The following is a 27,553-nucleotide window of genomic DNA, read 5'->3' as shown; positions in this document are numbered from 1 at the left end:
CATTCTAGAGGCTCTAGGGGTGAACCCACTTGTCTTTTCCAGCTTCTAGAGGTTACCACAAACCTGGCCAGTGTTCTTGTCCTCTATTTTCAGAGCCTTTCTAATCATTCTTCAGTCACATCTCTTTCTGCCTCCCTCTTTGTTTTGAAGACCCTTGTGATTGCATTTGGCCCATTTAGTAATCCAGAATAATCTGTTTTAGAGTAAAACAATTGCAACCTTTAACTACTCTTTGTGGGTAAAATTTAACGTAGTCACAAATTCTGGGGATTAAGACCGTGGACATCTTGGGGGGGGCGGGGCGGAAATGGCATTATTCTGCTTAGCACAGGTAGTAAGGAGTTAATCTTGAGACGAAAGGAGGCCAAAAGGGTGTGTATGCACTGATAAGGGCAATGGGGAGCAGGTGCATGTTTCTGAGGCTCGACATAAATCCACATTTTTAAACAGTTTTGGCTGCCCCATAAAACAATGAACGAGCAATTTTGAGGTTTAACATCAGAAAGCGATTACTACACTCAAGGTGAGAAGGTCTAAGGCAGGGAGGGAACAGCTTATCTTTTTATTTGGCCTGAGGCTGCCTCTACCCATTTCTAAGTTTTGCATTAAAACCATGGCATCATCCCGCAGGATCTCTGCAAGGGCAGTTTCCGGTAATTTGCCTGAATTTGCCCAGTACGTACTGCAACCCAGGCCTTAAAATCATTCACCTACAATCAACGAGCGGAGACCAGAATGCTGGCAAATCCCCAATTACCAAGGCTGAAGCTCAAAGAGCCACACACTTATTTTTTAAAAATGGTCCAAACCGCAGGAAAACCACGCAGTCCTTGTTCTTAAGGTGTTTCCTTAACACGGACAATAAACTGCAAAGCTGTGCCTGGCTTCGGGGAACAAAGCCTGACTGCACAATCACGTTCAACCCTAAAGCTCCTTCCACATTCTCGATCCACCAAGGAGCGCGCTCTTCTCCACTCCCCGCCCCGACAACCGGTCGCAAGAACACGATCCCTCTACAGCGGACTCTACTGACACCGCGCCCTCCACCCGACTACAACGTCAGCGCGGAGACACCGGAGAGCACGGCGAATAACGGTCCGGAAAGTGGAGGTGGAGGCAAGAAAAGGGGGCAAATTCGCGGTCACACCGTCTTCCGCTTTCGTCATTTCCGGGTGCGACCGCCGCTTCTGTCCGGCTGGGCGCTGGACGCCTTGGGTCTCCTCTTACGGCATCTGACCGTCTGCACAACTGCCCCTTCCCTGTTCCCAGCGGGAAGGACATGAGTGTTCCTGGGCCGACGTCCCCGGACGGGGTCCTGGCAGGGCCACCCCACGGCCTGGGGGCCAGGGAGCCGACGCCGGGTACGTACAATGGGGCGGGGCGGGTGGCCGGTTCCCGAGTGGGTGGGTCTCCGGGACTACCCGGCGGGCTTGTCTCGCAGGCTCTGGCCCCAGCGCGGAAGTGGGGCATCGCGTCGGCCCCAGTGCCAAGCTGCATGAGTGGGAAACGAAGTCTGGAGGGGAAGCGGTGTTTGGGGGGCGGTTGATGGTGAGGTCATTCTGCGTTTGGGTGGTGACTCCAGCACATTGTTGGCTATTTGTTATACGTTAGTGGTTGAGGATGAATTTGTCAGAAAGATGATCGGTTTGTCATTCAGAGAAGTGATACATCCAAGTATGATTGACCACTCACTCATGACATTCGTCTCGCAGCTTTCTCAACCTGAGTTCCAGGAGAGATTTAAGCCCTAATACCCTAAGGCATCCATTGAATGTAATAAGTTGACCTGCCAGGCATCCTGAATGGTACTATTTATGTACCATCCTTAGGAGAATTGAGAAAATAGTGAGTCAAAACAGTTCCTGTTCAGAGGAGGAACCCCAGATGAGGAAGGCCGCAAGGCTTTAGATGTGTTTCTTTTACCTCCGGTTCTAGGAAATAGGGGCTACTCAAAAATAGTGCTTTCAGCCCTTTCTTGTTCATGCTCTTCCTCAGTGATCGCCCCCTCTTTACACTTTCATAAGCTGCTTCTATTAATATGACTTCCTTGTATATATGTGCAGCTTGGGTCCCTCTCTGCTTGGCTCTCCATCTGCTTGCTGGATACTTTGCCATGGTTGTTTTGCTCTAACCTCGCATACAGCGTGTGCGTAAATAAAAGATGTCTGATTCTGTTAATGGTGCCAAGTCACTCTCAGTTCAAACTTTGATGTTACTCTTGACTTTCCTCTCACTTGCCTCCTACCTCTATTTAGTTTAGGGTTTTACTATGCAACTTCCATCTCCTCTCTGTAGTTTCACTCTCAAGGACAGTTGTAAGGCTATCCACCTCCAGTCTCTTACTCTTCCACTGCACCTGTCCCACTGTTGTCATATCACTGCCCCAAGATAAAACTCCAGTCATGTCATTTTCTTGCTTGGAAACCTTAAAATGGCTCCTTACTACTTTTTAACCAAAGGGCCCAACCCTTTAACTTGACACTCAGGGGTCCTCATGGGACGGCCACAGGGTCTTATAAGCTCACTATTGCATTTGTCGTATGTTCTAGACACCGCAAACTACCATCTCTTTCCAGAGCAATCCCATATTCCCACTTTTCCTTAGGTTGCCTTTTTTTTTTTTTAACGCCATGTGGTATTCCTTCCACTCCTTTAGAATTCTTACCCATTTGGAACTAGTGGCCTTCAAGGATTGTTGGTAGGAGTATAAATTGGTGCCCTATCTTAGGAAGGCAGTTTTGCAATGTCTGTTTAAGAAATGCATAAACCCCTTGTCACATCATTCTGTTCCTAAGAATTTATCCTATAGAAACATTGACATGGATATGCAAAGACAAGCAAGGAAACTCATGGCAACATTGTTTGAAATGAAACAGAAGTGAAAATAACCTAAATGCATATCCTTCTTAGGTATCTTAGTCAACATGGGCTGCTACAACAAAGTACCATAGGTTGGGTGGCTTAAACAACAATTTATTCCTTGAAGTTCTGGAGTTTTAGAAAGTCCAGGATCAATGTGCTGGCCAGTCAGGTTCCTGGTAAGAGCCTTCTTCTGATCTTGCAGACGGCTGCCTTCTCATGGTGTCCTCACATAGTGGAGGGAGAGAATTCTGGTTTCTCTATCTTTTAAGGATAATAACCCCTTCATGGGGCGCCACCTTCATGACCTCTTCTAAACCTAATTACTTTCCAAAGTCTCCACCTCCAAATACCTTTATGTTGGAGGTTGGGGCTTAAACAAAATAATTTTGTGAGGGGAGACACAAACATTGAGTCCATAACAGAGAACTGGTAAACAAAATATGGTAGAATTCTATTCCATTAGAAAGAACGTAGTAGATGCATAATATGCATATGGAAGATACCTGAGATGTATATTTAAGAGAAGAACAATATTTGTAATATTTCATTTATGATTAAAACAGGTGGTTTTTTTTGTGTGTGTGTTTTTTTAAGATTTTATTTAGTTGTTTGACAGAGAGCAGGAGAGCACAGGCAGGGGGAGCTGCAGAGGGAGAGGGAGAAGCAGGCTCCTTGCTGAGCAGGGAGCGGGATGTGGGGCTTGATCCCAGGACTCTGGGATCGTGACCCAAGCCAAAGCCAGTTGCCTAATCACTTAGCCTTAAAACAGGGTTCATGCATGGATATGCAGAGACAGTTTTTTTGAGGGTTATGTATGAAACCACAGAGTGACTGGAGTAAGGGAGTGAGAAAGAATATATTTTTTAAGATTTTATTTTTAAGTAATCTCTACACCTAATGTGGGGCTTGAACTCATAACCCCAAGATCAAGAGTCGCATGCCCTACTGACTGAGCCAGCCAGGCGCCCCAATAAAGAGTATTTTTACTTTTCAGCTTATACTTCCCTCTTTTGTATTTCAAGTTTTTACAATGAGTAATACTTAAAAAGAAAATTCTATCCATTCTGCAGGCTTAAGCTCCAGTTCCCACAGTTCTTTAGAAGTTGTTTCTAGACTTCCCTGATGAACATGATCTTTCTCTCCTCTGAATTCCCATAACAGTTTCCTTTTCTCTAATGGCACTTCTCATATATTGTGATTCCCTGTATTGAGCCCTTTCAGGGAAGGGGACTTGCTTAGTTTATTCTTGTAACCTTGGAAACTAGTACACTAGTGCTAGTACTAATACAAGTGTGTAGCTAATGTTTCTTGTATGAGTAGGGTAAGGACCCTGTCTTTTTCTTTAATCTCCCACAGTAAAGTACCTTGAACTTAGTAACTTGATGTATTTAGAAACGTGAGTAAGTTAGACTCTTCCATAGTTAACCAGAAGATTGGAGTAGAGTGGGGGAGGTCTGTGAGTTAAAATGTTTATATAGGGGTGCCTGGGTGGCTCAGTCGGTTAAGCCTCTGACGTTCAGCTCGGGTCATGATCTCAGGTTCCTGAGATCAAGCCCCAGGTGGAGCTCCCTGCTCAGCTGGGAACCTGCTTCTCTCTCTCCCTCTAACCCCCCCTCATGCTCTCTCTCAAATAAATAAAATATTTAAAAAAATGTTTAATGTAAGGGAAGTGTATTAGTTGTTATTCCTTAAAGTTGATAAATCCTTATTTGGGTGTTTCTGTTGTTTATCTGTAATACTTGTTTTCCGTATTTCCTTAAAGAGAGTTGCCGTTGTTTGCACTGTTACTGTAATCAAGCCTTAAGCAATGGCGTTAATTTTCAGATATACTTCAGTCACTACCCATCTGATGGCGCATCAATGGCAATATCTGTAAAACTCTTACTTTTTCCCATTTTATATATATATATATATATATTTTTAAGATTTATTTATTTGAGAGAGAGAGAGAGAGTGTGTGCACACGGTGGGGAAGGGCAGAGGAAGAGGGAGAGAAAGAATCCCAAGTGACTCTGAGCTGACCAGAGCCCAGCGTAGGGCTTGATCCCAGGACCCTGAGACCATGACCTGAGCCAACTGCCCAACCAGCTTTGCAACCCAGGCGCCCCTTTCCCGTTAGATTTTTATTTCACTTGAGGACTGCTTCAGTTTCTAGTTAGTTCTAGTCCTGTTTGAATATTGCCTTGCTACTTGGAGAATTCCAAAGTTTGTTCATATATGTCTCAGAATCAAAATAAAATAAAAACCATACTATTTTTTTTTTGATCTATAAAAACTTACTTTGAATATGACAACATGGTTTTTCTCAGTCTTGCCAAAATTTAAATCTGTGGTAAAAACTATTCTTGGAAATGAGCTATAAGAAGTGTGCCATAATAAATATATTTTATATAATGATCTAATTTGATGTTACCGATTATTACCAGATTATGATTAAATGGAGCTGTTTCAGAGTTTAATATAATATATAAAAATGCTTTTAGAGTACAATTTTAGTAATGTGACCATCTCACTTTTTTTTTTCTCATTTTAAACCAATAATTCTAAAATCTTAAACCATTCATCGAACCCTGGTTAGAAATTGTTTTATACTTTTCTTGGTAGGAGTGGTGATTGATGGGTATTCATTTTATATGTTTTTGAATGGCTGACACAGCGCTTACACTGTTATTCAAAGGAAAGTATGAAATATAGTTCCTGGCATCACGTCAAGATTTACATGCAATTATACACTGTTTTCTATGGTAAATTAAGGTGCTGAGTCTCAAGAGAAATCCTTTGAAAATCTTTCTCCTTTTAACAAATGATAAAATGACCTTCCTTTTACATGTAAATAATATGTCAAGCTATATGCAAAGTAAATGTTGACCCACGTTTTTCCTTACATTCAATTGAAAAAAAATTTTTTTAGGCATTGCATTTCTGCATGCTTTTGAAAAGAATTGATTGCTTTCATTCAGTGACTTTCCCACTTTTAGGCCTCAGACTCTTAATAATCCATTGAAAACTGTAAATCTTCTGCCCTGGAAAATACGTAAACATACCGAATGTGTTTTGCATGTGTTAATGTTCTTTTAATCCAGACTTTTCCTTATTTTAGTAGCTTAAAAACATTTTTTGAGTGCTCATATCCTGTTTTTTAGAGGACACTCAGAAGGTAAAGCTAAACAAAGCAAAGGAAGGATGCCTGTAGTATCCTGTGCGTGTGCTCTGAACCCCACTGCCAGCCCCCTGCCTCCCCACTACTCTCTTACCCCCATGTCCATTTACACGACTCCTACATTTGATTTTTTCTTGGGGACAGGTTTAAGTGATGCTTCTCCAGATGAAGGGTTACTGGAGGACCTGACTGTAGAGGACAAAGCTGTGGAGCAGCTGGCAGAAGGACTGCTCTCTCACTACCTGCCAGATCTGCAGAGATCAAAACAAGCTCTTCAGGAACTCACGTGAGCTAGCAAAAACCTTCCATGCGCTCATTTCCCCTTTGGCGTAGTCATAACTAGCTGTATAGCCGTATACGTGTATATCAACTGTATTAAGGTCTAACATTTAGTAACATTTAATACAGTTGACTATTTCTGTCTTTAGTGGTAGCAGTTGGGAGTGAAGGAGTACTTAGTAATCTAAATGTAAAAAATGAGAGGCACCCAGCTGGCTCAGTCCCAGAAACAGGAGCATGTGACTCTGGACCTTGGGGTCCTGAGTTCAAGCCCCAAACTGGGCATAGATATTACTTTAATGAATAAAACTTTAAATGTGAAAAGTGAAATGAATACTACTCCTAGAGTGTTTGGTCTTTTATAAGAGGTACCCCTAAATCTGATCTGGACTATTTGATTAGTTTTGGTGTTCTACCATTATTTTATGAAAATATTGCCTGAGGGGAGTGTTGCAGGATGGGTACACTCCCGTTTCAGAGTAGTATTGCAAAATTGCCTCCATATAAGCCACACTTGTTTTCAGTTGCTGGTTCACATGAGTTGCCAAATATCTTTAAGTATCTTTTTTTGAGAGGACCCATTTCATTTCTAGTAGATGGGTCTACTTAACTAAAGGATTGGAGGATACACCAAGAGAAGAACAGGATTTCGTGAAGTAGGATCAGCATGCAAGATATATACTAACTTTATCAGCTCCCATCCAGAAAAGCAGACTGAACTTCTACTTCCTTTTGGGTAGGACCAAGCTGGCCTGTCATTTCTTTTCATGGTCATCAGCTATGATCCGGCTATGAGCTGCCTTAAAAGCCTGTTTTCGGGCAAAAAGAGAGGAACAATCAACCACTATGTCCATTTTGTACATATTAGTAAGGAATGTTAGAATCCTTGGACCTGAAGATGATAAATGAGTGTGAAAGCGGTACTGTGTGCTACTCTGTGGCACATGCCTGGAGTTAGGGAGGTGGGAGCACTCCTGGTTTTCTGCTTCCAATGACATTTTTTATCCCTAGTGCGTGGTATTCCTTGTATTTTAAAGCCAGTCAATTCTTGTGGCCAAAAGGTCATAAAAATTTTGTAGGGGAGTTTGGATGAAGTATGTCAGACCGAAGGAAGATAAGAAACTCTGCAAGCAAAGCATATCTGGATAGCAGTTTGCTTACAGGGAGCTGGGAAGCACTGTTTAATTGCAGAGTTTAATTGATGACATTGGCTAAAATTTAGTGTTTTTAAATGATCCCACTTATCTTCCAAGGCACCTAAATGACAACAGTGACAACGATGATGATGATGATAATGATAGTAAACTCAGCTGCTATTTATTACTATATAGACTACTTGCCTGGCACCTTATATACTGTATCTCGATCCCGACACCTTATGAAGTATTAATGTTATTCCTGTTTGTAGTTGAGACAACCGAGGTCCAGAAAGGTTAAGTAAATTGAAAAAGATTACACAGGGAGTGGTTAGTGGTAGAATTAATAATTAAATACGACAAGTAAGCAGTTATTACATCTCTGTAGTATTAAGGAAAGATAAGCAAACTTCAGAGAAAGGAAAAAGAGAAATGTTTCCCAGTAGCTGCCTTTTTCATCTCTCTCTCCACAAATCCCACTGCTGATAAAGATTTAGGGGAAAGAGTACTGGACTCTGAGGCACCTGGGATCCAGTCCTGGCTGTGTTATCAAACAGTTTAATTTTCATTAAGCCACTTTACATTATAGAACCAGGCCTACAGAGGTGAAGGAGAAGGTAGTGGTAGAGACAAGTCAAGTTTACTTGGTAGCTAACAATGGGTAGGGAAGACCGAGAACAAAACTCGACTTTATATATAAGAAAGGTTATGAATATTCTTGTACATGTGTTCACATTTTAAAAACATTGAAAAGAAAGAAAAAAGAGGTTCTGGGATCTAGGTCCTAAAAGTCTCTAGCAAGGTACTTGTAAGTAGGCTTAGTGGGGTTCCCTTTGAGATAATTCATGCTTGGACCTTCCAAGGAAATAGTTTTTTTTTCCTCAGAGGATCTTTCCCCAGATATTGCATCAGGGCTTCCTCATCACTCCCAGCATAAGTGTCACAGATTATACAAAACTTTAAGGGAAAGGAAAGCCAGTCATTTCTGCCTGATATTGTAGCTAAATATTCTGTGGAATCTTTTTCTAGAGTGTCTAGACTTATGGATCACGTTTTATTATAAAGGATACACATCAGGACCAGCCAAATGAAGGGACACATAGGGGCAGGGTTTGGAGAGAACACAAGGGGGAATGGGAGGAAGGCGGAGGGGCAGGCAGAGGGAAGGGGAGAAGCAGGTTCCCTGCTGAGCAGGGAGCCCCATGCGGGGCTCGATCCCAGGATCCTGGGATCATGACCTGAGCCAAAGGCAGATGCCTAACAGACTGAACCACCCAGGCGCCCCTCTTCTAGTGAAATTAGGACTCGTTACCCTCCTGGCACATTGATGTGTTTACCAACCAGGAAGCTCTACTGAGCTTCAGTGTTTAAAGTTTTTATTGGGGCTTCACTCTGTAAGCACAATTGATTGGATCATTGGGCATGTAATTGAACTCACTCTCCAGCACCCTCCCCCCACTTCCCTTCTGTGGAGAAAAGAGTGATATCAGTCATGGTATCATATGGACTGATATCACATGGTTCAGAGCCCCAACCCTGTAACCACATGATTGATCTTTCTCACATGACCAGCCCCTATCACCTCATTAGCATAAACTCTGGCGTGCTCCAAGAGGGGTTTGTGAAAAATGAAGCTACTCCTATCATTTGGGAAATTCCAAGCATCTTAAAATAGACATGCCAGGAACCTGGGACAAAGATCAGACAAACTCATGATTATACACTAAGTACCTATTCAGATCTTTTGCCTATTTTTTTTTTAAAGATTTTATTTATTTATTTGACAGAGAGAGAGAGACAGCCAGCGAGAGAGGGAACACAAGCAAGGGGAGTGGTAGAGGAAGAAGCAGGCTCCCAGCGGAGCAGGGAGCCCGATGCGGTGCTGGATCCCAGGACTCTGGGATCACGCCCTGAGCCAAAGGCAGACACTTAACGACTGAGCCACCTAGGCGCCCTGGATCTTTTGCCTAATTTTAAGTTGGGTTATTTATTTTCTTATTGCTGAGTTTTAAGTGTTCCTTGTATACTTTTGATACAAGTCCTTTATGTGTCTTGCAAGTATTTTCTCCAAGTGCGTGGTTTGTCTTTTTGTTAGTCTTAATAGTGCCTTTTACGGAGCAGAAGTTTTTTGTTTGTTTGTTTTTTGTTTTTGTTTTTTGGGGGGCAGAAGTTATTTATTTATTTTTTTCAAAGATTTTATTTCTTGATTTCCGACAGAAAGAGAGTGAGAGAACACATGTGCACAAGTAGGGAGGAGGGGCAGAGGGAGGAGCAGGCTCCCGGCTGAGCAGGGAGCCTGATGCTGGGCTTGACCCCAGGACCCTGGGATCATGACCTGAGTGAAGGTAGATGCTCAACCGACTGAGCCACCCAGGCATCCAAGCAGAAGTTTTTAATTTAATTTAATATTTATTTTTAGAAGTTTTTAATTTTAAAAGTCTGACTTACCAAATTTTTTTTTCATGGATCATGCTTTTGATATTTCATATAAAAATTCATCTCTAGGGGTATCTGGGTCACTCAGTGGGTTAGGCGTCTGCCTTTGGCTTGGGTCATGATCTCACAGTCCTGGGATCCAGTCCCGCATCCGGCTCCTTGCTCAGTGGGGAGCCTGCTTCTCCCTCTGCCTGCTGTTCCCCCTGCTGTGCTCTCTCTGACAAATAAATACAAATCTTAAAAAAAAAATTCATCTCTAAACCAAGGTCACCTAGATTTTCTCCTGTGTTTCCTTCTAGATTTTTAAGAGTTTTACATTATGTTTAGCTCTGTGGTCCATTTTGAGTTAGTTTTTGTGAAATATAAGGTCTGTGTTTAGGTTAATTTCTTTGTACATCACTGTCCAATTGTTCCCTTACCCTTGTTGAAAAGACTATCCTTTCTGCACTGCATTGCCTGTATTCTTTTGTCAAAGAACCGTTGACTGTATTTGTGTGGGTCTATTTAAGAGCTTTCTATAGTGTTCCATTGATCAGTGTGTTCTTTCACCATTATCATGCTGTTTTGATTTCTGTAGTTTTGTAGTAAATCTTGAAATTGGATAGTGTAAGTCTTCCAACTTTGTTCTTTGTGTTGGCTATTCTAAGTCTTTGCCTTCCTGTGTGAATTTTAGAATCAGTTTGTTGATATCTACAAAATAACTTGGTGGGATTTAAACTGAGACTGCATAGAGTCCTTAGATCAAGTTGGGAGGAATTGATATCTTAACAATATTGAGTTTTTTATTTCACGTACTTGGAATATCCATTACTTAGATCTTTTTTTATTTCTTTCATTAGAGTTTTATAGTTTTTGCATATAACTCCTGTGTATATTTTGTTATCTTTATATCAAAGTATTTTATGAAGGGGGTTATTGTAAATGGTATTGATTTTTCTGATTATTCACTCCTGACTTTTATACATTAACCTGGTATGCTGAAATCTTGCTATACTCATATACTTTGTTGATTCTTTGGGATTTTCCACATAGGTGGTGTTGTCACCTGTGAACAAAGACAGTTTTATTTCTTCCTTTCCAATCTGTATACCTTTTATGCTTTTTCTTGTCTCATCACATTAGCTGGAACTTCTGGTATGGTGTTGAATAGGAATAGTGAAAGCAGACAATATTTACTTACTCCTTCTCATAAGGGGAAAGCATCTAGTTTCTCACAAGTGTGATGTTAGCTATAGGGTTTTTTTTTTTTAATGTTCTATATCAAGTTGAGGAAATTCCTCTCTCTTTCTAGTTTGTTTAGAGTTTTTAATCACAAAAGGGTGTTGGGCTTTATCAAATACCTTTTCTGCATCGTGTAATAGGACCAAATGATTTTTCTTCTTTACTCAATTGATGTCCTAGATTTCACTGATTGATTTTCAAATGTTGAACCAACTTCGTGTACTTGGAATAAATCTCACTTGGTTGTGGTGTATAATTCTTTTTTTATATTGTTGGATTCATTTTGGTAGTATTTTGTGGAGGATTTTTTGCATTTTTGTGCATGAAAGATTGGTCTATAATTTTCCTTTCTTGTAATGTCTTTATCTGGTTTTGGTTTTAGCATAATGTTAAGCCTCATAGAATGAGTTAGGAGGTTCTCCCTCTGCTTCTGTTTTCTGGACACTATTACTGAGAAGTGGTATAATTCCTTCCTTAAATGTTTGGTAGACATTATGTGTGAAGCCATCTGATCCTGGTATTTTCATTTCTGGAAGGTTATTGCTTATTGATTAAATTCCTTTAATAAATACAGGCCTACATAGATTATCTGTGTCTCCTTGTGAGTTTTGGAAGTTTGTGTCTTTCAAGGAATTAGTTGTTTACATCTAAGTAATCAATTTTGTGGACAGAATTGTTGAAAATAGTCTCTTCTGATCCTTTTAATATCCATGGAATCAGTGATGATTTCTGTAAGTTATGTTAGTAATTTGTGTCTTCTCTCTTTTTTTTCCTTGTGAGTCCGGCTAGAGGTTTATCAATTTTATTGATCTTTTGAAGAACAACTTTTGGCTTCATTGATTTCTCTTTACTGTTTTCTAGTTGCAACAGTCTGTCCTTGCCGTCCTGCTTATGTCGGGTCATTGACTTGCTGGGTTCTCTTCTTCTTTGTTGTATATTTCACTTTCTGTGGTCTCTACTCAGAGCTGAGCGGGCAAAGTTGTGACCTGGGGGGTATGCCAAACTCCTTGCCAGGTGGTGGAGATGTTGTAACTGCTCTTCATTCTCTTCATTGCTATTTCTTTTTTTCATCATTCTCTGTTTAGCATAGTTTTGCAAGTAAATCATGTCATATTTTGCTTTGCCTGTAGTAGTCTTTAAAATGTTTAATTCAGTGGCTCCTCAGTGTTCCTTATTCCTGTGATCCTAGCACTGGTTGATCTGGAGAGGAGTATCAGGGAAGTTGGCTTCTGTTCTTCAATAGAAGGTTTTGAATCCGAATTTTAATGAGGACCCTTAGAGGTTACCTGGTCTGACCTTCTCACTTTATAAATAAAGAAATTTAGGCCCAGAGAAATAAACTAAGTTTTCAAGATCACACAACTGGTTATTGGTGGGGAATCATGTGTTTCCTAGTCCTGTTTTTTCATCTTAATTACTTCTTTTGATTTAGTGTCCCTTGATACTGCATTTTCCCCAACTCTAATCTAAAAAGTCATTGCTCCCCATTTCCTTTATGATAATTTTGCAGCTTTACTAGACATAAAATCAAGTGTTTTGGGCAAGATAGTATAAAAAAATTTTTTTGGGATACTACAGAGAGTTGCTAGAAATAACAAATAATAAAATGATTTTAAATGATTTGATGATTTCAGTTATTACAGTTAGATTCAGTTATTGAAATTATTACTCATTTAGGCAAGAATAAAAGATACAGTTACCAGAATGTAGCTTTGGATTATTATTATTATTATTATTAATGTTATTACTATATTGTTTAAAGTAGGTTCCACGCCCGGTGTGGAGCCCAGTGCAGGGCTTAAACTCATGACCCTGAGATCGAAACCTGAGCTGAGGGGCGCCTGGGTGGCTCAGTCGTTAGGCGTCTGCCTTCGGCTCAGGGGCGTGATCCTGGAGTTCTGGGATCGAGCCCCATGGCAGGCTCTTCTGCTGGGAGCCTGCTTCTTCCTCTCCCACTCCCCCTGCTTGTGTTCCCTCTCTCGCTGGCTGTCTCTCTCTCTGTCAAATAAATAAATAAAATCTTAAAAAAAAAAAAAACAAAAAACCTGAGCTGAGATCGAGAGTCAGATGCTTAACCGACTGAGCCGCACAGGCGCCCCTGGAATATTATTTTGAAAAAGATTTTGTTAAACCAAATAAGCCTCAGAGAGGCAATACATTTCAACTTAATTTTTACCTTTGAAATGTGATTCCAACCCTTACAGTATGTACACTTTATTTTGGCTATGTGCTTTTGTTTCAGACAGAACCAAGTTGTATTACTAGATACACTGGAACAAGAGATTTCAAAATTTAAAGAATGTCATTCTATGCTGGATATTAATGCTTTGGTAAGTATGATTTAGTTGACACAGTGTAATGAGAACTTGGCCTAGAAATAGCTGGGTTTATCCTGTGCAGCTTTGTACTTAGGTGTATTTAGGATCTTTTCCTCTAATTTTTAACGTTTAGAATTTGTCTTTTAACAGGAAACCTTGATTTACTTTACTAGAACTTCCATTGTCTTGAATTGTTATCTTTCAAATGTTGAACTTGTAATAGAAAATGGAACTTATTTATGAAAGTCTGGAAGAGATTTGCTCATCATAATTAGAGACTTCTAAAAGAACTAAAAGAACTAAAAGTAAGGAACTTTTGGGGTACTGTGTTTTCGCTTAAGGAAAGTGCATCTCTCCTAATCAATTACATGATTTTTTAAAGGTCAGCATTTTATTTAATTTTATGGCCTCTTCATAATGCCATAGCATATTAATGCTGAAATTGATCCTTTGGGGGTCCTTTATAGATCCTTTATGTCTTTCAGTATATGTGGCAGTAGTGAATTTCACCAGAAGCTTTATACCTTTTTGATGAGAGGAACTGATACTCTATTTTAAGAAACAGGGAATTAACAAAAATAAGGAACTTGTGGCTACCTTTCTTTTCACCTCAACAGTAAGCAGTAGCTTGGTTTGCGTGATTTTGTGGACTTTCATATGTATGTCAAAAAATGGACTTTTTGTTGAACAAATGTGTCTCATTAATGTTTTCTCTTTATAATGATCAAAAACAGACTTCTGTAGCATTAGGCAGAGGCTTGGGGTAGTAAATACAAAGTCTTCCACTTAATGGTTTTCTGACTTATGAAGGAGGTGGACAAGGCTATGCTGACCTCCTTTTGTCTTCCCCACTGAATTCATATTGCAGCAGAACAAACATTTGCTGAGTCAATGAATGATAAATGAATGAACCAAGGAGATGTAATAGTGTTGCTTCAGTCTACAGGGGTCTTCCTCTTTTTTCTTCTCTCAGCCAAAGAATGGTTTGATTATCATTCAGGAACTGAAAACTGTTAAGGCCCAGAGAGAGAGGGCGGGGTGGGGGGTGGGGGAAGAGCGTCTGTAAGCTGTAGAGCTCAACAGACTTTAAGACCTCACTTGTAGATACATGTAGGTTGCTAATTTCTTTACTGACATTTCTCTCATTCTTGTTACTTGGTCTTCTCTTTCTGTTAACCTTGGCTCCTGAGAATGAGGTGCTTTTTTCCTTTGCCTCCATCTTTGGCTAAGATAGAATGTCTATACATACCATGACTTGGGAAGAAAAGTGTCCTTACAGTGGTGGTTCTGCTTGGTCTCTCTTGAGAAGCCCAAGGAACATGCCCAGATTTGTCCACAGCCCTTTCAGGATTCTCTGGCCATAGCTTGGTTTTTCCTGATGGACAGACACTTCACTGAAATTGTCCTGCGTACCCTGGCTCAGGCTCTCCCTTGTAAAGACAGTAGTGTTCTACTTTTTTCTTACATGAAATTGATAGCATTACTGGATAGTCTTAATAAAATTTTAGGATTATAGTGCATGTTTTTAAAGCAAAATGTTACCTGTACACGATATAAAAATCTACGTTTAGTAATTCCTTTTTCTCAATTTGAACTGAATCAAGTGTTTTCTTTCTTTCTTTTTTTTTTTTTAAAGATTTTATTTATTTCTTTGACAGAGATAGAGACAGCCAGCGAGAGAGGGAACACAAGCAGGGGGAGTGGCAGAGGAAGAAGCAGGCTCATAGCGGGGGAGCCTGATGTGGGGCTCGATCCCAGAGCGCCGGGATCACGCCCTGAGCCGAAGGCAGACGCTTAACCGCTGTGCCACCCAGGCGCCCCTGAATCAAGTGTTTTCAAATGCCTATTAATGGGTTAAATGAAATTTGAATATTAGCATTAAAATGTGGAGATAATTAAGGCCTTAAAAGATGTGACCAGTTGAGGCAGAATGAACTGTAATTTACAACTCATCCATTTTACTATTTCAGTCTGTTCCCCTCCCTTTTTTAAATTTCAGCTTATTTTAACTTCACTTTTCATTTACTGTTCCATGTTTAGTTCACTGAAGCTAAACACTATCATGCCAAGTTGGTGAATATAAGAAAAGAGATGTTGATGCTTCATGAAAAGACGTCGAAGTTAAAAGTGAGTCGAAAATTCTTTCACATTCTTTACAGAAGTGGAGGTTTAATTGTTTTTTTTTCAGTATTCATTTTCTGACTTCTTAGATATCTGTATTCAATAACATACTTAATTCATGGCTCACTGTTTTCTCTTAAAATGCATACTACTCTGGGCTTTTCTACCAATAGCTGGGCTAAGGAGCTCATGTTTTCATTGTCTCTGCTGTTCTCATTCAATAAGAGTTGGGAGTAAGACATTAAACATTTTTTTATATTAAGGGGGACCTTAAATTACCCAGAGCAAATTTAAAAGTTAAATATGAAATTTATTAATGCCTGTGGCTTAGCACAAGTCAGAGCACTGCTACTTTGAAATGAAGCCACAACTGATAAGCCTTGATTGTTCTCTTGGTTTTCAATTTTTTTGACACAGAAAAGAGCACTTAAACTACAGCAGAAGAGGCAGAAAGAAGAGTTGGAAAGGGAGCAGCAACGTGAGAAGGAATTTGAGAGAGAAAAGCAGTTAACTGCCAGACCAGCTAAGAGGACATGAGAAGCCCAGTGTGTGTGTGTGTGTGTGTGTGTGTGTGTGTGTGTGTGTGTGTGTGTGTGTTCGCCCTTCCCTGCCTGTGTGGCCGGCATCCAGGGTGGCCTCCGTGTAGGCTGGAGTGAAGGTAGTGCCTTACGCCACTGTCTCACGTCTTGCAGTCCTTTCCCAGGTCTGCTATCTCTGTATCTTCATTTCTGCGTCCAAGAAGCTTTCCCCCTCAGGTCGGAGACATAATATCAACTCGGTTTGAGTATTTGTATGTAATTTTCCAACCTTTGTTCTGCATAATTTTCAAATTCATTATTTTGTCCTTGAATGATTTATAAACTGGAAAATGGTCTATACTCTAAGTGATTAAAAACTAGGATGAGTTTTGTAGCCTCTCGGTAAGCAAGATGGATTTAAAAGATTCAGTTTCTTATTTATGGGATGACTTGCCTTTCTGGCAACACAGTGCTGGTTTTTGGTAATTGCCTTTTCATTGCTTGGTTAAGAAGTAATGCTAACTGTTGAATCAAGGTATGCCATCGGAAAAGGGGTGGTACAAGCCTTTGTGAAGAGCACGATGGAGACGTGTACACAGGAAGTAGCATCTTGGACATGGGACAGGTGGGCAAGATTCCAGATAGATCCTGCCGAGCATCTCCTCTGCTTCCTGATGTTGCTCTTTCGTTCTTGTGTATTCTCTGTGCTGAAAGTAGATGATCCCTACTCCTAACGTTTGGCAGGGGTGATAGAGCTGTCACGTGCTCAAGTACGCTTCAATATTTATAATACTAAGAGTTGTCACACACTGAGATCCAGTTGCCAAATTGATAAAAGTCCTCCAAATGGAAGGTCTGATTGCTAGCTCTGTCTATCCTCTGATTTTGTGTGTGGCCTTACATGTGGTTACTTTTCCTGTGCTTTTAAAAAAATTCGTAAACTAGAATGATATCTATACCAGCTACCCATTTTATAGATAATGATAAGAATGGAGGAAAATTAGCAAATAGCTTCTTCACAAAAGGGGCAGCATGATACCTTTAGTGTTTTTTAGATTGTTCCCCTCGGTATTTTCAGTAGGAACTTATGCAAGGGAATTATTACATGAAGTTTCATTTTTTAAGATTGAGAGTATATTATTCATCGTTTTAGTATTATTTAATATCCAGCTGGTCTTCAATCTCTATTACATAGAGACTGCACAGAACCTATAAAGGTATATGCTTAGAATTGTGTATCTTTTGTAGTCTACATTACATTTTTGGTGAGCTGGAATCACTACCTCTGATCTCATATCAGGCTAATTAACCATGGAGGGAGCATTAGATTTCAACTGACTGCTAAGAACTGGTCTGTTTAAAGGTTTAGACAATTTATTGGAAAGTCGGTCCCTTTAATGAATGCATTATGATCTCACAGTTTACTTGACTTTACCTGATATTTTAAAAATATAAATATATTTTCCCTTAAAGGGCTACATTTGCCCTCAAACACTAGCTAAAACTTGCCTAGGGCAGGATTCAGTAGCACTTGCAGGACAATGTCACCTAAATTGCCGAATGTACTCATTTGTAAAGGTTGTGCATTGTTTTTCAGAGTGGTTTATGGGCCAGCTGCAGTGATTATTTAAAATGCTGGTTCCTAGACACCACTCTCAATCTAACTGAAGCAAATCTATTTATTTGTTTGTTTTGTCTGTTTTTGTTTTTGTTTTTTTCCCCCAAGTGATTCCTGATGTACCTTAAAAGTTGAGACCCACTGGCCTAGTGGTCTAGGTCAGAGGTTCACACTAGGCTGCATGCCGTTATCACCTGGGAACTTAAAACAGAACAAAACAGACATTCTGGAAGATTCTTACTCATTAGTTCTGAGGAAGGGCCCATGCAAATTTTAAGAGCTCCCTCTATAATTCTAATACAGGGTACTACCGATCTAGACTGTCTAGGGATTTATATTTATAAGGAATGAAATAGTTTAAAAGCTACCCAGTAACTCTTGGGATTAATCTTATGAAATAAATTCTGAACTGCTGCTGTTGATATAAAGTCAGATTTAAGACTGAAATAGATAGCAGGCAGGAAATGGATCTAGAATTCTGGTTAATTAGTTGAACTTCTGTGGTCTGTATTAAAATAAATCATGTTTATTGAGTGAGTGGCAAGGCACATACACTTTTAGAATTGTATTTAAGTTGTGAAGATTTTTTAAAGCGTCAAGAATATATATTAGCAACCACTATTTTTAGGTCAGTTGTAAATCAGAAGTACGTTACATTGGTAATTACAATCTAAAACTTTAGCTGAATTTCAGTAGTATAGAAACGTATCTTACTGACCAAACCTAAGTGGAATCCTTATATTAGTCTTGAAATGTTTTTGCACAATATGATAAATTGGTACTTGGTTTGAAAATAATTACCTTTGGTTTTTGGTGGAAGAAAATTGCCTTTGTTTTGAATTATATCACGTATGTGTTGAACTAAAATGATGACAGTTAATTTTGTATTTACTTTGCAGTAGGTATTATGTAAATATGCAGACATTGAATGTAATATGGATTGTGTCTGCAGTGAGTTTTTGGGTGGATACAGTTCATAAATATGCCAATTATACACCCTTGTAGATTGTCTGATTTTGAGCTTGTGCAATGTGGACTACTTTTTACACATTTAATAAAAAAAAGAAGGTCTCTGAATTATCCCAGGTCATTTATCAAGCTCTGTTTTGTACATAGCACTGTATACTTCCCTTTATGTATATTATTTCAAACATTTCATCCCTTTGCTTTCCTCTCGTATCATCTACCTCTTAATGTTCTCCGTAGATTGTATCACAAAATGACTGGTCTACTCATGAAATCCTTTTTAGAAAGATGATAGAGGGACGCCTAGGTGGCTCAGTCGGTTAACCGTCTGCCCTCAGCTCGGGTCATGATCCCAGAGTCCTGGGATGGAGCCTTACGTTGGATTCTCTGCTCAGGGGTGAGCCTGCTTCTCCCTCTCCCTCTGCTGCTCCCCCTGCTTGTGTGCTCGCTCTCTCTGTCAAATGGATAAATAAAATCTCTATTTAAAAAAAAGATGATAGAAAGTCTTGTGGAAAGATTCTGGTTGAAATCACCCAACTTCATGAGGTTATCTACTATTTGAGAATAGACATAATAACTACAACTTTTATTTATTTATTTATTTATTTATTTATTTATTTGTTATTATTATTTTTTAATAACTACAACTTTTAGTGATTTGGTAGAAAGTGCTTCATATAAGGATCCCTGCATGAATCACCTGTAAATAATGGAAATTTCCAGCTAATAGAATATTTCAGGTCAGGTTTTTAATTTTTTTAACCTGGGATTCCATGGACTTCTGTGGATTGCCTTTGGAGGGGACATGAACTCTCATAAATCTCTCCTAGAATTTTGTATATATGTGCTTCCCAAGATTGGGTCTATAGATTTCATTAGATTCTTTTATATACATATATAATTTCCTTCAAAGCAATGTTTTTTAATCATTAAACCTCCAAGCCTCACTGTGTATATATTTTAAAAAATTACTTAGTTTCTAGGTTTTCCTTTTGGATGGATTTTTTTTTTTTTTTCATAAAGTAAACTCAACACCACACTTGGGGCTCAAACTCATTCACGACCTGGAGATCAAGAGTTGCATGCTCAGGGCATCTGGGTGGCTCAGTTGGTTAAGTGTCTGACTTCAACTCAGTTCATGATCTCAGGATCCTGGGATCAAGCTCTGTGTTGGGCTCTGTGCTCAGTGGGAAGTCTCCTTGTCCCTCTCTCCCTCCCCCTGCTCACGCTTTCTCTCTCTCTCAAATAAACAAACAAATAAATAAATAAATAAATAAAAATCTTAAAAAAAAAAAAAAAGAAGTTGCATGCTGTACCCACTGAGCGAGTCAGGCACCCAGATAGTTCCTATATTGTGTATTTGTTCAAAGACTGTGTTTATACAGATTAACCAGATAATTTAAGATTTGTTCTCTTGTACGTTCATACTGTTTTAGCTCTGTTTGCATGTATGAGGCCAGAGGCCATCCAGTCTTCAGATTAGCATTTGGGTGAGACTAGGTTTGTTTGGTTCGAAGCCCTTAAAAGGGTAAAGAGAGTAGTCAAGGGAGACAATCCTAATAACTAGTTTAATAAGCACTTAGAGCAAAAATTTCAAAGAAACACAGTGTGAAGGAAGGGCAATCAAAGAGAAGACAGGTAAAATTTGGGGCAGTGTGGGAATTATAATCAAGAAAGAGAGAAGGGAAGGGCAAGACTGAAGTAGAAGGGAAAAGTAATGATCTTTGGCAGACCTGTGTAGCCTGAAAAGAGGGAAGCTGGTAGGCACGTACAGAATAATAAAGTAATAAAACCCACCTATTTAGGATAAGGTCGCCCCCTGCTGTCACTTCATTGGAAATTGGAGAGAAGGTTGTAGCTCGCAGTTCTTTCTGGTTTAGATCATAAGTGTATTCCTAATATGCTTCAGGAGGCCTGCAGTGCTCCAGTCTCGAAAAGGATGGGGCTTAACATCTCTGAGCATGCATGGGTGCTGCTCACTCCTATTCTAGGCTTGACTTTTATTAGAACTTTGAAAAGACAGTCAAAAAGTATATTGAACACTGTGCAAGGGCATATGGGAATCCTAAGCAACAAAAATGTGTATAGAGACCTGAACATTCTGGCTCTGCTGTGATCATCAGACTACAGTGTGTGGGGCGTTAGGAATGTAGCGGTTGGGCTTGTGGCCTCTGAGGTCAGACTGCTGTGGTTTCTACTCCTGATTTGTTTTGGGGCCTTGGACTTGCTTGATCCCTGTGTACCTCAGTTTTCTAAACTGTAAGTTTGGGTAAATGTTTCTGGCTTTGTAAGTGATAAGGTTTTATGATATACACATAAAAACAAAATAGAGCTTGGGAAATGGTGGATGTTAGAGGATCTTGAAGTCACACAGGGGCCCTGGTGCTTATTTTGCCCCTTTTTACATGTTGATTTTGGCTCTCTGGGTTTCTGCTGCCTGGGGTCCCTCATCCTGTTATGTCTGCCTGTTGAGACACCTGTTCATTCTTTGCAGCTCAAATGTCATCTATGGTTTTCCAAACCACTTCTTAAAGAATTTCTTTTTTCTTGTGTTTTATGGTACTCAATAATACATTTGCCTTTGCATTTACAGTATTAGTTATGTGCTCACATGTCTCTCAAGATCAAGGATACTTCGTTGTCATCTTTTTATTCCATGGTGCAGTCAGTGCCTGGTCTGTAGTTGGTGTCTTAGGGTTCTCCAGAGAAACAGAACTAAAAGAGTGTGTGTGTGTGTGTGTGTGTGTGTGTGTGTGTGTGTGTGTTGAGAGAGAGGAGAAAGATTTATTTTTAAGGAATTGGCTCCCATGATTGTGGGGGCTGGTAATTCCAAAATCTGCAGGGCAGGCTGGCAGGTCAGAGACCCAGGAAAGAGCTGATGTTGCAGCTTGAGTGCAAAGGCAGTCTGGAGGGAATTCCGTCTTCCTTAGGGGACCTTAGTTTTTTTGTCTAGAGGCTTTTTCTCTTGAGCCTTTCACCTGATTAAGGTCCGCCACATTATGGAGGGCATTCTTTAAGTCTAAAAAAATACCTTCGCACCAACATCTTGACTGACATTTGACCAAATATGTAGATACTAGGGTACAGCCAAGTTGCCACAGAAAATTAACCTCAGTTAAGAGCTTGAATTGAATCTAGTAGGAGAGAGAGATACAGATATTGAAAACAGCTGTAATAAGAAACTGGATTACATAAGTGTCCAATAAGGAATATGACAATAAAAAGATTAAATTCTGCAATGCAAACATGGCTTGGGAGCCTATAATCCTCGGGTAATCCAAGTCACTGCTTCCATTAATCATTTAGACTAAAAACGTGATAGCCAGATCTTGGAAATCAAATGAGCGCAGAAATCATGAACGTGCTGTTTAGATTTCTACATTCTCTGTCAACCACGGGCTGTTCCTGTCCCTTAAAAACAGCTTCAGGGGGCGCCTGGATGGCGCAGTCGTTAAGCGTCTGTCTTCGGCTCAGGGCGTGATCCCGGCGTTTCGGGATCGAGTCCGACATCAGGCTCCTCCACTATGAGCCTGCTTCTTCCTCTCCCACTCCCCTGCTTGTGTTCCCTCTCTCGCTGGCTGTCTCTCAGTCAAATAAATAAATAAAATCTTAAAAAAAAAAAACAAAACAAAAAAACCCAGCTTCAGGGAAGGAAGTGGGCTCACCAGACAAACACATTCTGAGTTGTAACCCGATAGAACTCAGATGGGGTAATGCTGCCATCGTGTGGTTCTCTTCGCTCCCCTCGTCCTACGGCTTCTAGTGCTGTCTCTGTCTGATTTGGCCTTAGTGTTTTCAACTATAGTTTCAAGTATGTCATGATTTTCTGTATGGTCTGAACTTTTGTTTAAACAGTGAGGTGTTTGAAAGTAATCGGTGTGACACGTCTGATAAAGTTTACAACTACACTTTTCTAACTTTTCGAGTCTGATTTTTTTAAAACATTATTTTAAAAATTATTATTATTTTAAGTACAGTCTACCTCTCGACATAGGTCTCAAACTCATGACCCCAAGATCAAGAGCCATATGCTCTACCAACTGAGCCAGCCAGGGACCCTGAATCTTAGTTTGATATTGGGCTTGAGGGCTTTTTTTTTTTTTTCCTCTCCTTTTCCAATCATGTAATCACCCGCACTCAGCAACCTGCTCTAAGAAAAACATTCCAGGCCAAAGAACTCGCTGTGGGCAAGTTCTGTGTTTTTATTCCCCTGAACCTCCACATTGGGCCTCAGCTGGTCTGGGGTGGCCACCTGACCCAAAGGCAGCCAACCCATAGTCCAGTTGCTGAAAAATTAGCCTGGTAGGAAAAACTCTGCCTAAATGAGAACTACAGAGAATCTCACTAGCTTCGTTAATTACTGTCCTGGGAATATGTATTAGAATACTCACTCAGAATCAGCCCCTTAGTCATTGAAGGAGAAATAAGAAGGCCCGGAAGCAGACAGAGAATAGCTGAGTGTTAAGTGAGGAGTAGGGAACCATGAGCTTCCACTTCTAAAAGGGGACAAGGTCATCAGACCCCTCAAAATGCCATGGATCCTAAGCAATTTTCCTGTAGAAGGCTCTTAGGTTGCTGTGGGATTTGAGTGCTGAGCTAAGTTTACTATTTTCCACAGATATCTTACAGTACCCCCTCCCATCTCCTACCTTTCCCATTTCTGAAGTAACCTCAACAAATCTCTATTCATTGCAACTAGAAGCACCTAACATCGTCGTCATCTTTCAGGTGGCTGTAGCATGTTATGTTTTTCAAAGTTGTTTTTTTTTTAATTTTATTTATTCATTTATTTGAGAGAGAGAGAGAGAGGAGCAAAGGGAGAAAGAGAGGGAGAAGCAGACTCCCCACTGAGCATGGACCCCCCCGCCGACGACCCAGGGCTTGATCTCGCAACCCTGAGATCATGACCCGAGCCAATATCCAGGGTTGGATGCTTAACCGACCGAGTCCCCCAGGCGCCCCTCAGAGTGTTTTAATATGCACGATCTAATTTAATAATGAGGGTGCTACTTAGGAGTGTATGATCTCCACACCTGCTCACCCAGGAATTCAAGGAAGAAGACAATGACCGGCACCCAGGCGCAGGCCTGCTGTCAGCCACACATCTGTTCTCATTGCTTCTTGGTTTTTTCTCTTGTTTTGTTCCATTTCTTAGAGTATTTTCATCCCTGGCTGGATTTCTAATCCCAGTATACTTGCAGCTTATTCTCAGGCCTAACATTCAGAGGCCCAGTTCTGCAGAGCATCTGTCGTGTGCCAGGTGCTGCTTTACACTTGTTACCTGTAACAGCGTGGCGGGAGGTCATCCCCGGAACACTGGATTCTTACTGCCGTTTTACAGATGGGGAGGAGTGGTGGAGCTGGATTTGGTTCAGGGAAAAACCCGAAGCTACTGCATTGCAGGGGAATTTTCTTCGGCTGGAGACCCTAGAAACAGATTAAATAATAGAAGGTAAGGGCGTCTGGGAAGCTCACTCAGTTAAGCGTCTGCCTTCGGCTCAGATCACCATCCCTGAGTCATGGGATCGAGTCCTGCATCGGGCTCTCTGGTCAGTGGGGAGCCTGCTTCTTCTTCTCCCTCTGCCCCAACTGCCTGCTCGTCTTCTCGCTCTGTCTCAAATAAATAAAATCTTTAAAAAAATAAATAATAGAACTTAAGAGCTTTACCTTAACTTTTTTTTTTTAAGATTTTATTTTATTTATTTGACAGAGAGAGAGACAGCCAGCGAGAGAGGGAACACAAGCAGGGGGAGTGGGAGAGAAAGAAGCAGGCTCCCAGCAGAAGAGACTGACGTGGGGCTCGATCCCAGAACTCCGGGATTACACCCTGAGCCGAAGGCAGACGCTTAACGACTGAGCCACCCAGGCGCCCCTACCTTAACTCTTTTGATGAAACTATACCAATGATAGGGAGTTACACGGATATACCATTTCATCTGCTAGTTCTCTTAATCCGTTCTGATAATATTGGAAGAATGGAAGTGGAGGAGGCCTGAGTTTCTCCATTAGGAGAGAGGCGAGTGGAAAGACTGCACAGAATTCTTTGATTTTCCTGCGAGGCTGTTTTAATTCTAGACCAACGCGAAGCTCCACACCTCTCTGATAGAAACAAGCAACAGAGAGACTGGAACTGGGTGAGACGTGGCTCAGGAGCCTTGCTTGAGATGGTAACGATGCTGGAGTTGACGGAAGCCAAGCCAAGCCACTAGGAGAAACTCCGGAGTGGCCAGGGCATTCCCAGTACGGCTGTTCTGAGACATTTCACCACCACCACCACCCCAGGAAAGCTACCTTTGATGTTGCCGTGCTGAGCCTGCATTTCTGGATCTTCAGCCTGCCTCTCAGCTCTATCTCTTCTGTACTGCAATAGCTCTGGGGGAAGAGCACAGCCAGAGCTGGAGGCCAGGTTTGCTCACTGCAGGACCCTAAGTAATTGAGTTTCCCTTGGGAGTAAGCATGCAGACCTGAGGTGCACCCTGACACTTTTCCAGCATGACTGACCGAGCATAAGACACCTCATGTTCTGTGGCCGTCAAGGAGCATTGGCTTCTGGACTGTTGTTTTCACTTCATAGTGGCACCAGCCTCTCTGTTCAGTGCAGTGGCCACATCCAGGCAAATGAATTTGTCTCGGATGAGATGTTCCTGGCTGTTGACTGCCTCATGGTCTGGGCCGCAGACAAACCTTGAGGTCCACAACGTACCGTCTGAGAACAGGGGAGCAGAGAAGAGACTGTTCTGAATGAGGGCAGATGCCCCTTTCCCGTCTGGGTTAAAAGTGTAATGGTAAGGGGAGGAGGTGAGGCACACGAGTCACTTCCATCTCTGCAGTCCCTCCTGGAGTCCTCTTACTCACTGACCCAACCCTCCACTCCCCGAGAGAGCTGACAGACTGAGCAGCAGCTTGGGCCACCTTACGAGTCAGACCTGATATTAAGGATGCAGGCTGGCATTTAAAGCAGGCTGTGTCCCCTCCACCCTGTTCCCGTCGTGGCCATGAGACTATGCCTCACACACCTCTACCTACGGGGACCCGACCTAGGGCCCCAGCTGCCATGCTTGGAGGCCTCTCTGCGTTTGCACGGAGGCAGGCTTCCCACAGCTGCTCCTAGCCAGTGGTCTGCTCCTGGGAGAGATGGGCCTTCCCCTGATGGTCAGCTTTGGCTAAAGGACTCCCGGTTGGCATCACTGAAGCTCTGCTCAGCAGTTTAGGATGCTTCCCCCCCCAGACTTACTTCCTTTTCTTCTTCGTCCCGGCAGACAGTACAAGAAGGAATAAAGAGGTCAGTTGATGGAAGTGGGCATGTGGGAAGGGTATTTTATGTAAGGCCAGAAGACCCACAGAGAATATGTCCCATGAGAATGCACAGGACACACTGCCAAGAGGGGCACCAATGTCACTAAGAAGTTTCGCAGGCCATGGATGGTGGAAATTCTGAGATGTGATTATAAACTAAGCATGTTAGCATATGTGAAGACTGATCGAGGCCAGGAGTGGCACCTAACTGTTGGAAGCCCCAAGGCCAGAATTACCTCACTCACCAGAAGGCCAGGTTGGGGGACAGTCAGTGGGCTTTGCCCGCAGCGCGTTGTAGTGATGGGTAATGGAGCGTGGTGTCGGTTTTGCATCTGGGGGCAAAATAGGCAGTCAGCAAGCATGCTGCTTAGCATCTGTGACAGGAGTCAGCAAAGGTTTTTGGTAAAGGACTAGGTAGTAAATGTTAGGTGTCGTAGCACAAAAGCAGCCATAGACGCTCTGTCAACAAATGCGTGTAGCTGTGTTTCAAAAACGCTTCCTTTACGCAAACTGGTGGTTGGTTTGATTTGGTTCATGGGCTGTTTACGGATCCCTTATGTATTAAAAAAAAAAAAAGCAGAATTGGAAGAGCAAGAAGCTGAGGGCAGTCACTTCACTTCAAGTCATGATCTCTGCCAGTTCCCTGACTGAGTCAGTTTTGAGACCTGGATCCCACTGACAAGAAGCGGCTGGAGGAAGGGCCCTGCAACACTCTGGCACGTACAGACTGCAGTAATCCCCCCGTCCTTCCTCAAAGGACCCGATGGCCACTTACTTGGGTGACTGTACACTAGGACTGTTGGACAGAAGGTTCTGAGTTGACACTGTTCCAGAGAGACCCAAAGGAGCATCATGGCCTCCTTGGAAGGGGGGCCTATGAGGACAAGGTGAAAAAGGAGGTTGTGCATAAAGTCCAGTTTACGACGGGTCTGCTGGAGCCACAGCTCTGTCCAGTGGCCATACTGCATCTTTTCCTGCCACTGACCCATCGAGCACCATGGGGGGCCAGCCGGCAGGGCTGACGGCACTGGCTTGAACCTTTTGCAACACCCTTTCCTGCTTCAGCTCTGCTCGAAGCTGGCAGCCTTCTGTGTCACCCGATGGGCCAGAAAATATCCCCAGGGTGGGATATGTTGCCTTTAGAACACAAAGAGGTCTGCAAGGCGCTTCCTTCTTTGTGACAGGACGGTACGATGCAGCAGTTTGTCTGTTGTTTCGGATGGGGATATCCCGGAATACCCCCTGACCGCTAGAACTCTAAAAAAGTCACAGAAATGGCCTATTCCTGACTCTTCATAGAGTTTTCTCCCATCCTCTGAAGTGCATGCATTTTATCGAGGCCTGCAGCACTCTAGCCCCTCTGCTCCTCCTCTCCAGTCACTGGATGTCATCAGTGACATGGGTCAGCGTAACATTCTCTTGGATATCCGAGAGCCCCAGATCTCTCAGACCGTATTACGACAGGAGATTGGAGAGTCAACCCTGAAGCAAACTGTCAATTGAATGTCTGTTTTCCCCGCCCACAGTCTCAGCCAACACTTCGCTCTGGAGGCACAAGCGTCTCATCCACAGGTATGGAATCCCATTTAGCAGAGTGTCCAACCAGGGGCTGTCCTTCAAGT

General features: G+C 41.7%; 1 protein-coding gene across 2 annotated transcripts in view; it reads left to right on the top strand.

Annotated features, from left to right (window-relative positions):
• BLOC1S6 (biogenesis of lysosomal organelles complex 1 subunit 6) overlaps positions 1–27,553 on the top strand; it is a 37,511-nt gene that overhangs the window by 5,703 nt on the left and 4,255 nt on the right. The window contains exons 2-6 of one of the 2 annotated variants that reach the window (XM_008683999.2): positions 631–1,361; positions 6,167–6,308; positions 13,337–13,424; positions 15,453–15,539; positions 15,951–18,749. In XM_008683999.2, coding sequence (XP_008682221.1) covers positions 1,280–1,361; positions 6,167–6,308; positions 13,337–13,424; positions 15,453–15,539; positions 15,951–16,070 — 519 coding nt within the window. In that variant the 5' untranslated portion in view covers positions 631–1,279 and the 3' untranslated portion in view covers positions 16,071–18,749. Of the gene's footprint in view, positions 1–630; positions 1,362–6,166; positions 6,309–13,336; positions 13,425–15,452; positions 15,540–15,950; positions 18,750–27,553 lie in introns of those variants that run through there. The other variant, XM_040620538.1, reaches the window with a different exon arrangement.

The sequence above is a fragment of the Ursus maritimus genome, unplaced genomic scaffold (assembly GCF_017311325.1).
Source record: "Ursus maritimus isolate PB19 unplaced genomic scaffold, ASM1731132v1 scaffold_35, whole genome shotgun sequence".
Lineage (NCBI taxonomy): Eukaryota > Metazoa > Chordata > Mammalia > Carnivora > Ursidae > Ursus > Ursus maritimus.
This window is presented reverse-complemented; position numbering and strand designations above follow the sequence as displayed.